The sequence below is a fragment of the Nematolebias whitei genome, chromosome 4 (genome assembly GCF_014905685.2).
Source record: "Nematolebias whitei isolate Nwh7 chromosome 4, NemWhi1, whole genome shotgun sequence".
NCBI classification, from domain to species: Eukaryota; Metazoa; Chordata; class Actinopteri; order Cyprinodontiformes; family Rivulidae; genus Nematolebias; species Nematolebias whitei.
Genome location: NC_056501.1, coordinates 4,158,156 through 4,170,556, shown reverse-complemented (window position 1 = coordinate 4,170,556; position 12,401 = coordinate 4,158,156). Strand labels below are relative to the sequence as shown.

The 12,401-nt window shown below is 39.0% G+C and overlaps 1 protein-coding gene across 2 annotated transcripts in view; it reads right to left on the bottom strand.

The window, feature by feature from the left end:
* The window catches only part of ldb2a (LIM domain binding 2a), a 123,435-nt gene that overhangs the window by 30,412 nt on the left and 80,622 nt on the right, over positions 1 to 12,401 (bottom strand). For both annotated transcript variants that reach the window (XM_037675154.1, XM_037675155.1), the window contains exon 4: positions 4,697 to 4,819. In XM_037675154.1, coding sequence (XP_037531082.1) covers positions 4,697 to 4,819 — 123 coding nt within the window. The remainder of the gene's footprint in view (positions 1 to 4,696; positions 4,820 to 12,401) is intronic.

Here is a 12,401-nt window from a genome sequence, read left to right as displayed (position 1 = left end):
CCATCCAACCATCCATACATACATCCAACCATCCATCCAACCACTCACCCATCCATCCATCCAACCACTCACCCATCCATCCACCCACCCATCCATCCTTCCATCCATCCATCCATTCCTTCGTCCACCATCCATCTGTTCATTCGTCCGTCTGTCCATCCATCATCCATCCATCCATCCATCCATCCACCAACCGTTTGTCCGCCCGCCCACCTGCCCGTCATCCATCCATCCATCATCCATCCATCTTAAAACACATGATAATTTGTTTATATATATGTTATTAGTGTATTTAATAATTATTATTTATTTGTGTATTACTGCTGTATTTTTGAGAGTGTATTTAATTACATCAGGAAGAAACACAATCAATGTTCAGTTTGAAGTTTTAAGTAAATTTAGCCTCAAATACAAAGGAGCCCTGAATTACTTCATTTCCATGGACTGCAAAATCTAAACTCCAGAATTATTCCCATTTATTGATAATGAACATTTTATATTAGTTTGATTATTTTTGTTAGCACGGTGGCGCAGTTGGTAGAGCTGCTGCCTCTCATCGAGCAGGTTACCCCGGTTCAAACCCCAGCCGGGGGCCTTTCTGGGTGGCGTTTGCATGTTCTCTCTGTGCTGCGTGGGTTTTCTCCAGTTTCCTCCCACAGACAAAAACATGCATGTTAGGCTGACTGGTAACTAAACTGTCCTTAGGTGAGAGAGTGAATGGCTGTCTCGTTTGTCTCTATGTCCCTGTGATGGACTGGAGACATGTCCAGGGTGTCCCCTGCCTCAGTGATAACTGGACATGGGCACCTGTGACTCCCATGACCCGAAATGGAAGAAATGGACAAAGCTGATGGATGGATGGATCATTTTTGTCAACGTTAACATTAATAAAGTTGTTCGTACTCACAATGTAACAATTAAATTTGCAGAACATTTTTTAAATGCACCGTTTCAGTCCAAGATGTTCCTCCATGCGTCATATTTTTGTAGATTATACATATATATACAACAAATACTGTTTACTGTACATTATACTGTGTAATGCATGTGCCTGCTTGCACATTATTTTAAAACTACCTGCAATCAGTTCTGGACACATTTCATATTGCAGGAGAAAAAATAATAATAATTTTACAATTTTGTTTTTTTTAAGACCAGCATTAATGTATATACATTTTTAAAAAAGCTAAATATTTGTTTTGTTAGTAAACACAACAGTTTAATAAAACTTATTTTGAACAGGATGTGAAAACTGTCTGATTTAGCAGAATGACGACAAAAATATATTTAATTCAAGGATCGGTGAGGTTGAAACAAAATAAAATAAAACTTTCATTTAAAACTTTAATCACATACTTTTTTATTACTTTAACTCTAAGAAAACATAACTTTAAATGGATTAGCTGAAGTATTGGATAAATTATATGAGAAGAAAATGTTGAAAACAGAAAATGAACCCGAGTTTTGTGATGTGGACTTCCTGAGGTCAGCATCTAGTGGCAGCTTCAGGAACTGCAGGAGTCAGCTCAGATGTTTAGTAATAAAGAACCAAGCTTGAAAAAATACAGTTGTGATGAAATCTTTGCATTTTAAGCTTTAAGGTTACAAAAATCAACTTATCTTTTAAAGATACTCACCAGGCCTACTTTATAGAATAAAAAAAATAATAATAAAGTGCTGCTCAGATCAGAACGTTGGCCATAACAAAGCAGAATCTGCAGCTCCATCGTCCCTCGTCTGCCTCCCATGTGTCTGGATCTGCTTTCATTAGCCCGGGCAACGATCAAAAGGCTGAACTTACACTCAGACACAAATCACTGGAGATCTGGCCAGGACCCACAATACCACACAATCTCCCACTCTCCAGGAATTAACGTGAATACCCAGAGGGGCCAATTTATCGCTGAGTGAAATTCATATGATGGTGTGGCCAAAATGCAAGACTGCCTTTTACACTTTCAGAACCAGGACTAGAAGGTTGTAAAGAAAAGAATCTGACTGTAGTTGAAAAGCTAATTCAGCTGTACGGCATGTAAGAACGTGTGAAACCGACTGAAATCATTAGAATGACTCTAAATACACATTTAAAATATGAAATAAAAGTAATGATAATGCAGACTCCAAGTATGTCAGACTTTCTGAATGCAGATATTAAAACGAGTTTTCATAAATTGCTAACGTGCTGCTGCGTTTGCTTTTTGTTTTATATTTCAGCTACGATCGGAAAAAAAACAGTTCAACCCTCACATCCTCTCTATTAAAAAAAAGTGTTTTTATCGGATCCAAAGCTGAAAATAATGTTGCTTCTGCAGAAAACAGATTTAACAAAGTGTGTTTTCATGTTGTAACATTTTGAGCTTAAAAACATAACAGCACTCGTTTAAAGACTAAAATGTTATTAAACCTTAAACACATGTAGATCTAATAAACAGTTTTTCTTCACTTCCAGAAGATCTAACTGCTTCTGCAAACTTTTGTTGCTTTTTAGCGATTCACATTTCAACATTTCTCCCAACCCATCTTTTAGCTAGGCTTTTGCTAATTTCAGCTAGCATATTGCTACTTTTACCTTTCAGCTAGCTTTTTGATACATTTAAATTTTAGCTGGCATTTTGTCACTCAGCTTATAGCTAGCCTTGTGCTACATTTAGTTTTTAGCTATTATATTTCTACTTTAAGGGCTCATTTTGTTACTTTTGACCTTTAGCTACTTTTACATTATAGCTAATATTTTGCTACTTTTAGCTAGTCTCTTGCTATTTTAAGTTTTGTTTTGAACGTTTCAGCTTCTTCAGCATTCACACTGAATCAAAGACAATTAATTTATATGTTTCAAATAAATACAATAAATTTGATTTTAAAAACAAAAAAATTCCAGTTCAGCATTTAAGATTTTAATCTAAAATGTATGTCAGTGAAATGTCCAGTACAGTTTGAATCATTTGATGAACAATTTGAACCGTGAATCATGATTTTTTCTCAACATGGTGCATAGAAAACGATGCTGTCTGTGCACACGTGCATAAATGAAATACTTGATCTTTTTATTTGATAAAATAAATATATCCAACACAATAAGTGTTTCAAACACAACATAAAGATGGAGTTTAATTACCACTAAATTTCCTTTTTAAACATATTTTTTCCATCTATAATGATAACAGAGCGGTTCAGATTTAATTAAACTAATTCTGTTATCATCTGAAGCACACGAGATGATACTTGAGAAAATGAATACGATGACCTTTGAATTATTTTTGTGAATAAACTTAAAAATGCTGCTTTACATTAATCGAAGCACATTCTAATCTGACTGTGTCGTGTTAAGAGTTTCATTAACGTTACCTTGGAAGGTTTCTGCCAGAATAAAGTGACCTTGATGATTATTTGTGAGAGACTGACATGTAAACAGGCCATTGTGTCATTTACAGAAGTTTGTGCACGTGTGAAAGGTGTTTTGCAACCATTGCAACCATAGGTGTCACATTAATTTTATATGAAGGGGATGTGTCCCTCCCACATTTAAAAAATGTCCCCCCACCCACACACACACACTTACCATGAAATATTAGTTCACCCAGCGCTGTTTATATTTCTTTGTGAATGAATCCATTCCACTTGATTAATAGAAAAATACTTAAGCTACTAAAAGTCCACTCCGGGTTTTCATGGTTACCTACAACAACTCCACACTGCATGCAGTGTTTCCTCGAGGTCACTTGGTTTGGCAAGGTGCTCACGGGGGGAGGCGGGGAAGACGCCTCTGTGTTGTATGCTAGTTTAGCGCTACACTAGTGCCAAAAGTTGTTGACGGGGGTAGGGAGGGTTAGGATGTGTGAGAGAAGTGGAGTGCTATGTCTGTAGCATCTTAGCTAGAGTGTCTGAATTGCATGCTGCTAGCACACTGTTATGTTAGTGCCATCAGTTGTCGACCGGGGTGGGGGTTAGGATGCATGAGAGAAGCGCAGAGTGTGCTCTATTCACACAAGGAGAGCTGTTGGTCAGGTACTCCAGTTTCCTCCCACAGACCAAAAACATGCATGTTAGACTGATTGGTAACTCTAAATTGTCCCTAGGTGAGAGAGTGAATGGTTGTTTGTCTCTATGTGTCCCTGTGATGGACTGGAGACCTGTCCAGGGTGGCCCCCGCCTCTTGCATAGTGATAACTGGATATGGGCACCAGTGACCCCCGCGACCCGAAAAGGAAGAAGCGGGTAAAGACAATGGATAGATGTGACTATGCGGGTCAGTATGTGGAGCTGTAACACCGCCACAGAAACACAGCCAGAGCAGGTAACGAGGCGTGGAGCGTGCACGTAACGTCTGCATGTTGCACAGAAACCGTAGACTGTTGAGATTAAATATATAATCTGGTTCAAACTGTCAATAAAAAAAAATAAAAAAACAAGGATGAAAAAGACAAAAGTAAAAACTCTTTTTGTGGACTGACCATGAAGTGGAACTTCTACTTTATGGGACTTTAAACTACAAGACCCCAAACAATCAGGTCAGTGTCCACAGGGAGTCCTGTTGGTCCAAATAAGTCCAAAAAGGTTCTCACGAGAACTAAGACAGGTCTTAGACTAAAAAGATAATTTTATTGGTCGTTTCTGAAAATGAGCGTGGATGGGTCTCAGCAGGAAGCACGGGTCGCTCATGAAGGTGTGGACTTTGTGTCAGTGATGTCCCACTCACGTGCATGGCGAGGATGCTGCGAGGGATGAGCTCCCTGTACTGCCGGATGGTGAAGTGCCACGTCTTGATCCTCATCAGATCGTCGAAGGCAAACTCCAGTATCAAACGTCCCTCTGTACAAACCTGGACGGAGATGAAACATTCAGTTTAACATTTCACCTGATTTGTTTCTCAGACACACCTAATCAGCCGGCACAGAGCTGCCAGCTGACTTAAACACAGAAGACAACAGATGAATAAATCAGAGTTTATTGCTCGGACATAATTCTTGATACAAATGCTGCAAGTGTTTCGTCTCATTTGTGAAATTTGTTCAAGGACTTTGTAGCATGAAGCGAGCTATTATGCTCCCAATATTTACTCTGTCCTTGGGCCTCTAAAAAGCGAAAATAAATGTAATGTGGAGAGGGGTGTGTTTACGCCAGAGACAAAAGAACTTCAGGTCAGAGAGAGCTGCCAATTAGGAGGAGATGGAGAGAGGCAGAGTGGGGGAAACAGAGAAGAAAAAAACAAAAAGTCTTTTTTTCCTCCCCTTTAGCTGAATCCAGCGTTTGCCGGGGCTCTTACGCTTCTCCCGTATTTTGTTGCTGTGACAACCAGGCAAAGAGACGGGAGAGAGAGAGAAATGGAGAGACAGACAGAGATGGGGGGGGGGGGGATCAGCTGATTAGTTGGCATGGCAACAGCAAAGATGTAATCCCACCAGACACACACTAATCAATGCCCCCAGCGCAGATGGTCTCCTGAGGATCAACAAGAAAGAGGCTAGCGGCCATACTGCACCCCCCACCCCACCTCCTCTTCAGCCCACCACCACAAACCTCCCTCTCCTCACCCTCCTCACCTCCCAATTTCTATCCAGCTACTCTGCTGCTCACGTGCCAACACACTCAGTTATGAATAAATAAATAAAAAAAAAGAAGCTCAACAGCTTAAGAAACTCCGAAGTGCAGAAAACCATCTTTCAGCTCATCTTGAGCCGAGCCGAGGAAACCGTTTGACATTCCTGTGAAATTAAAGCAATGTTTAGTTAGTGAGCTCATCTGACACGGGGACATGATGGAGGAGTTGTAGCTGTTTTGGTCATTTTTAATATCGATAATATCGTGAGAGCTAGTATGACCTGCTGGAGCCTAAACTACACGTTGAGAATGACTCTCAGCTAAACCCCAAGAAAATGTTAGATATGTGTAAAATTACTGTAACTGTACAAATTACATGTCATGTAAAAAATGAAGCGTGAATGCTTACTGCTGAAGAACTTGCTGAAAAACAGCTGAAATTAGCTAAAAACATGCTGAAATGAAAGAACAAGCCCAAGTTAGCAGAAGAATGCAGAAATAAAACGTGTTTGCTGAATTTGGTTTAAATAAGCACAAAATTAGAAAATTGGCTAAAATTAGCAACCAAAAAAAACTTGAAAAGCAGCTGAAAAAGCAGAAAGAAGCTTAAACTACCAGAAGGAAGTGGAAGGAGCTGAAATGAGCTTAAAAAGTAGAATTAGCTGAAAAGGCTAAAATTAGCTCAAAGCAGCTAGTAGCTGAAATAGTAGAAAAAGTTGATACTAGCAGAAACAGTTAGTTAAGATGCAAGTAGCAGAAATTACAATGAAAAACTAGATTTTTTTTTTCCTGAAAACAGCTAAAATTAGCTACAAATGTAGCTGAAAGGGTCTAACAAGCTAAAATTAGCATAAGAAAACAGAAAGAACACAAGTTTGTCTCATTAGGCTGAAAGAAGCAGAAATGAGCACAAAAAAGTGGAAATTACTTGGAAAAAATATGAAATTAGCAACAAACAAAAAATAAACCCAGCTGAAAAGTAGCTAAAAAAGCAGAAAGAAGCTGGAATTACCAGAAGGTTGTGGGGAGAGTACACTTGTGCAGAATTGGGCTGGAAAAAGTTGAAATGAGTGCAAAAAATGTGGAATTAGATGAAAAAGCTTCAATTAGCATTAACACAGCTAAAAAGTAGCTGAAATTGCAGATAAAGCTTAAACTTGCAGAAATCAACTGAAAGGAGCACAAAACAGCTGAAAAAAGAGCTGAAATTAGCTAAAGGAAAGTTGCAGCAGGAAGCTGAAGCAGAACAAAATGTGAAAGGCGCAGTAAAAGGTTGTAAACAGATCTAAAGATTTGAAGGAGGTAAAAGGTTAATAAGCATTCAGACAGTTAAAGCTCTTATTGTGTTGCTTAGCGCGACTCAGAGCATCATGAACCGCGTTGACTCCAAAAGTTATTAAGTTGAAAGTTTAGATCAACACTGCTCCATTGTTTGAGATATTTTGCTAACAGACAGACAGGTTTGACCCTAAACCATTTAGGCCAAGTTTGATGCAAACACACTGACCTGTGTGTTTGGCTCAGAGTCTGTGTTGGGGAACAGCTTCAGCTAATGCTATGCTAATTTTAGCTCGGTGTCTGAAGAACTGACTGAGTTAAAGCAGTTTTTTTTTTTTTTTTGCTAAACTTGCTAGCTGTGGTAACCATCTTGAAAAGGGGTGACTACAAGAGCAACTGAACTGTAGGTGAACATCTAGTGACGCCGTTATGAGATATTTATTAGAGTCCATGCAGATATTTATACGATTATTTGTAAGAATGACACAAACACATCATCGCTCCACCTCCCACAGCAGGCGACGAACATCATTATTTAAATTTATGTACTTCGTTAACCAAAAATTTCTAATGAAAAATAAATTCAATTACATTTTTTTTTCCAGATTTAAATAATAAAAGAAAAAAAAAAAAAATTTTAAACTTTACCTTTCTTGTGTTTTTCCCTTTGAACTGAGTTGCAACCTTGTAATTATGTAGTGGATTATTTTTCTGCCCCCTGGCAAGTGACTCCTATTAATACTTAAAATATTAAGGCATGCATAAAAAACAATTCTTTTTATCATTCCTATATGTTTTGCTATTTACCCACAAGCAGTGCAAAAACCTGAATGGTATTTACCAGCGAGTCAGTGTCTTATGATGCGTTCGAGGTCTACTGCCTACAGTAAAACAACAATGCACTATCGATTCCTTCTTCCATCGCGCCCAGCGTGTCTTTAGCATAGCTTCCAGTATTGCTCCCATTTCTTTCTGCAAGCTTTCTGCTTCTCTGTAACCGATAAAGAAAACCATTTAAATCACAACTGGTCTAAAAACAGTCCCTTTAATTGCCAAGTGCAATAAATGTGCAGGAATTTATCTTCATGGGACTGGTGGGGAGACAAAAATGCTGCCAAGGCTGCCATTTCTTCACCAGAGAAGAGTCAATCATAGCAGCTACTTATTTCTCCACAGAGAAAGTCAGCTGGTTAAATCTAATTTTTTTCCCTCACAATGGCTGGGACCATTATTTTGAGCTAAATAGTGTTCCTTTATGAGAACTAAAAGGAAGACAATCTTGATGAATTAAAAACTGTTGTGTTAAACGGTACAGCCCCTCACAGAGAGCCCCCATTGATTTAAGAGCAGGGTCATAAATCTTCCACACAACGGGGCTGAGATCTGCGGCTCTAAGGAAGAAAGAATAACAGAGTCCTGCTGCTGAGGCACCATCCGATGCTCTACCTCAACCTGACAATCAATTACCAGGAGAGCCGAAGGTCGTTAAATTGGCTATTATCAGCCTTTATCGCTATTTATAGTAAATATAATCCAAATCTGACTCAACTATTCTCAGTTAAAGCTAAAAACGGATAAATCATAAAGCTGGAGCTCTAAAATTGAGCTAATCTACATGAAACCTGGGTTTCTTTGCAAATGATCAGTCAAGAAAATAACGCAAACACGGTTGCTTCTCTGGCTTTATCAGCTGTAATAAATTTAATTTAACATCTTTTAGCCCAGATGATTTATTAAATAATTTACTAAGAAAATATAAGTTGAAGAATCACCGTGAATGTTGCACCAAACGTACAGAGAGCAGCTCAAAACTCATATTTTAATTATCGTTAGACACCAAACACCAAAGAGGGATCATGATTATGTCTGTTTGTGTCCGTTAGCAAAAATTCCCATAACCATATGACTGGATTTAAACTAAATTCTCAGAGTACTTGTCACCACTGATCAACCTTAGCCAACACAAAAAACAGCTTTAACTCGGTCCAAACGACAGAAAACGAGCTAAATCTTCATGTGGTAGTAGCTGAGAGTCACCCTCAACTAACACATGCTGAAAGAAAGTTTGAACGAAACATCTGCAACGCCGTCCAATCCCGTCAAACAAGCTCAGTTTAAAACTCTGGCATCCACTGAAGGATTGTTGGGCCTTAAGAAACACGAGTGTATGATGGGATGGGGTGGAACAGTGGTGGTTCCAGCTGTCGCCTCAGAGCAAGAAGGTCGCAGGTTCAGCTCCCAGCCTGTCTGTATGGATTTCACATGTTCTCCCTGTGCATGCATGATGGTTATTTTCTCACAAAACAGACACGTTCATTGGCAACTAATCGATAAATTGTCCCTAGGTGCGAGTGAGAGTGTAAATGGTTGTTTGTCTCTATGTGTCCCTGTGATGGACTGGAGACCTGTCCAGGGTGTCCCCTGCTTCTCGCACAATGACTGCTGATTACTGGCACCAGCTCCTGGTGACCCAGTAAGACACAAGCAGGTAAAGAGCATTACTAGATTTATATATTGTGACTGTGGACTGCAGCGTAAGATGCACGTGTCAGTGAGTGTCTCCTAATATCTGAGAAAATGTAGAAAAAGTCAAATGTATTTAAAAACCCTTTTCAGAAGCGTACACAGGTGAGGAAGCCATGATGAAGAAGATCGATAGGAATATGTCTTCAGTGCAATAAATTGAAGAAAAGAATAAATAAAGGAAAAGGGAAGTATGAACTGTATGAACACGTTGTCAGCTGAAGAATGTAAAACATAACAAGTGATTAAAGATTGTTAAAAGCAAACGGCTACGTTTCCCAAACTAACCTCTGATCTAATATTAATCAATTGATTACTGGTAACTTTACTGTGTGTAAAGATATTTCAGGATGAACACACTTCACTGCATTTAGGGTTGTCTAGTTTAATTTTTAAAACGTGCCAGGTAATATAGACAATCTATAAACTGACGGGACTTTTATTGTGAATATAATTTAGTGTATAAATGACACAAACCTGTAAAAAATATTTTTTTTTTTCAATGAAAAAAATGACAAAGTTTTAAATAAAGACAGAAATAAATTCACTTTCACTGAGATCACTGTCACAAATTCGCCTTTTGCTTCTCTCTTGCCTCGCAGCTGAAAGAAACCGCAGCTGTGCGTCGGTAACAAGAGCCGAGGCCCCGGAGCTCAACGTGCACGCCGGTCCGGAGGAAAGCACGGCCTGCTGGGTACTGAATGGAGGTGTTGGGATGCTGGAGGTGGCTGAGAGGGTGGGAGATTCTGCTCAAATTGGCACCCTGTGTCACCTCGTCAACACGTCTCAGCCGTGTGAGGCCTGCACACACTTTCCTCCTGCACCTACTCCTCAGAGGCTCCGCCCCTTCGTTAGACTCCAGCACTGCTGGATTAGGAGCGACAGGGATTCAGAGGAATAAGGAGTTCGAGAAACATTTCAAACCCCATTGAACTAAAATCTGGTTTAGATTAAAATTGTCTCCATTAAAATTATATTTATTCCTCTTGCAGTACTTTGTCAGCGTGGTTTGTTTTTTTTGCAGTCGGGCGTCACGGATCATTGCAGCTTTTTATGACAACATACTGCAGTCTACAACTGTTGGCATACCACGTCGTTCCTTTTTACACAAAACGATGCAGGAAAAACATGGACTTTATTCAGAAATGAGCTTGAGCTCTAAATGAACCTCACAACTGCAAAGATGAAACTTTATCTTCAAAACAAAAAGTTTGTTGCTTGAACAATCAGCCGAAATGACCCAACTCTACAAGAACACATGAACACAATCAACACTAAACCCATTATCAGCCAGGCTCTGCTCAGAAACCACTCATTTAAATAAAGGCTGAGCACTCCTGGATGAATGCATATCACCCGTCCCCTTTCATACCAGAGCTCTAAACCAGTGGGTCCCAACCGTGGTCCTTGAGGAACACCATCCTGCATGCTTCAGTTGTTTTCCTGCTTTGACACACCTGGTTTGAATGAATGAGTGATTAAGAGTCTTCTCCAGAACTTGAGGAAGTAATTTATCACTGAATCAGGTGTGTTGGAGCAGGAAACATCTGAAACGTGCAGGAGGGTGTTCCTCAGGGACCAGGGTTGGGAAACACTGCTACAATAATTTTGTGCTGGAAATAGTGGAGCAGCTAAAACTAATTTTGAACAAAAATTGTGCAAAATGCACCAAATTGTTGTGTCTTCTGAACAATTTGACCTGGTTGGGCATCCAAAAATCCAAAAAGGCGTATTATTATTAAATTATATCATTTTTAATTTACCAATATGTGCTACCTGAATGGTACAAGGCTACTAACAGAAGAAAACATATAAATTGACACAAAGATCATTTTAAGTGATCAAGCAATCGCATTGCTTTGCAGAAATAGGGTTATTTTGGCAGCCATTTTGAAAAAAGTCCACCATCCTGAATTTTCTAACGGCAGATTTTACAAACACCAGAACAATTCATCATACTAAATTTGGAGCTTGTATCATAATTTACATGACTTCTCTATTACCCATTCTACTAAAAATGACAAAGATAAATCTGTTCGGTTTAAATCTTCTCATGCTTGTTGTGTTAGCATGCGTTAGCTCTCAGAGTGCCTGTTCAGGACGACCCTGAGCGACTACCACACCATTAGATCAGTTTCATTAAATTTTGTTGCGTTATAGCCTCTGTTGTGTTTGCCATGTTTACTTAGCTGTGGCGGCCATCTTGAATGGGGCTGACTCCAATAGTTAAAGATTTTCACCAAATGGATATGAAGCAAAATCTCTGCATGAAAACATAACGAACTGTGTTTCTTCACCGTTTGAAATGTAAAAGTAAAAAATTAGCTGAACTAAATGTATTCATTTGGAAAAGACTGCATAAAAAAATTACAAAAGGCCTCCTGTGTTTTGTATGAAAGTCGTTCGGTCAAAGGCTAATGTGTACACCCGGTCCTCGTTAGGCTTTCAAGCTTTTGAATCAAACTAAGTTTAAAAAGAACGACAGGAGAAAAGTATCATGTGAAAGAATAAAACAGTTACAGCTGCACAGGCTGCTGTTCAGAGTTTTTATGGTTCAGCCAGTGAAAGTTAAAAACTCTGACATCAGGTAAAAGTTTTCCTGCTGTTGATCAATCGTTCCAAATCTGAGCAGCTCGAAATGAAAAGGAAGATTTTACAAATTATGTTTTCTACGCCGGTAGTTTACAGTCTCCATTAGCTGGAGCTCATGCAGCACTGGAGTTTAAAATATTTGTACTTTTACAGGTTGCTTAATGCCAGGTGAACTCAACGAGGCACACCAGTGACCCGCAGGACAAACCATTAACCATCACCAGTTCGAGTGCTGTGCTGCATTAACCGCACGTCATTCCCCGTTTCTCGTTTTGTTCATTTCCTGTTTACAGTAAAACGGTTTTAAACTACAAAACTAAATTTGTTGGTCCTGCCTGAGCTCATTTCTCAGATTCATCAAGAAAATTTATGATTACGGTTAGATATGATTGGAAGAAAATAACTAAAAATACAGCACATTTTTATATGACTATATATATATATATATATATATATATATATATATATAT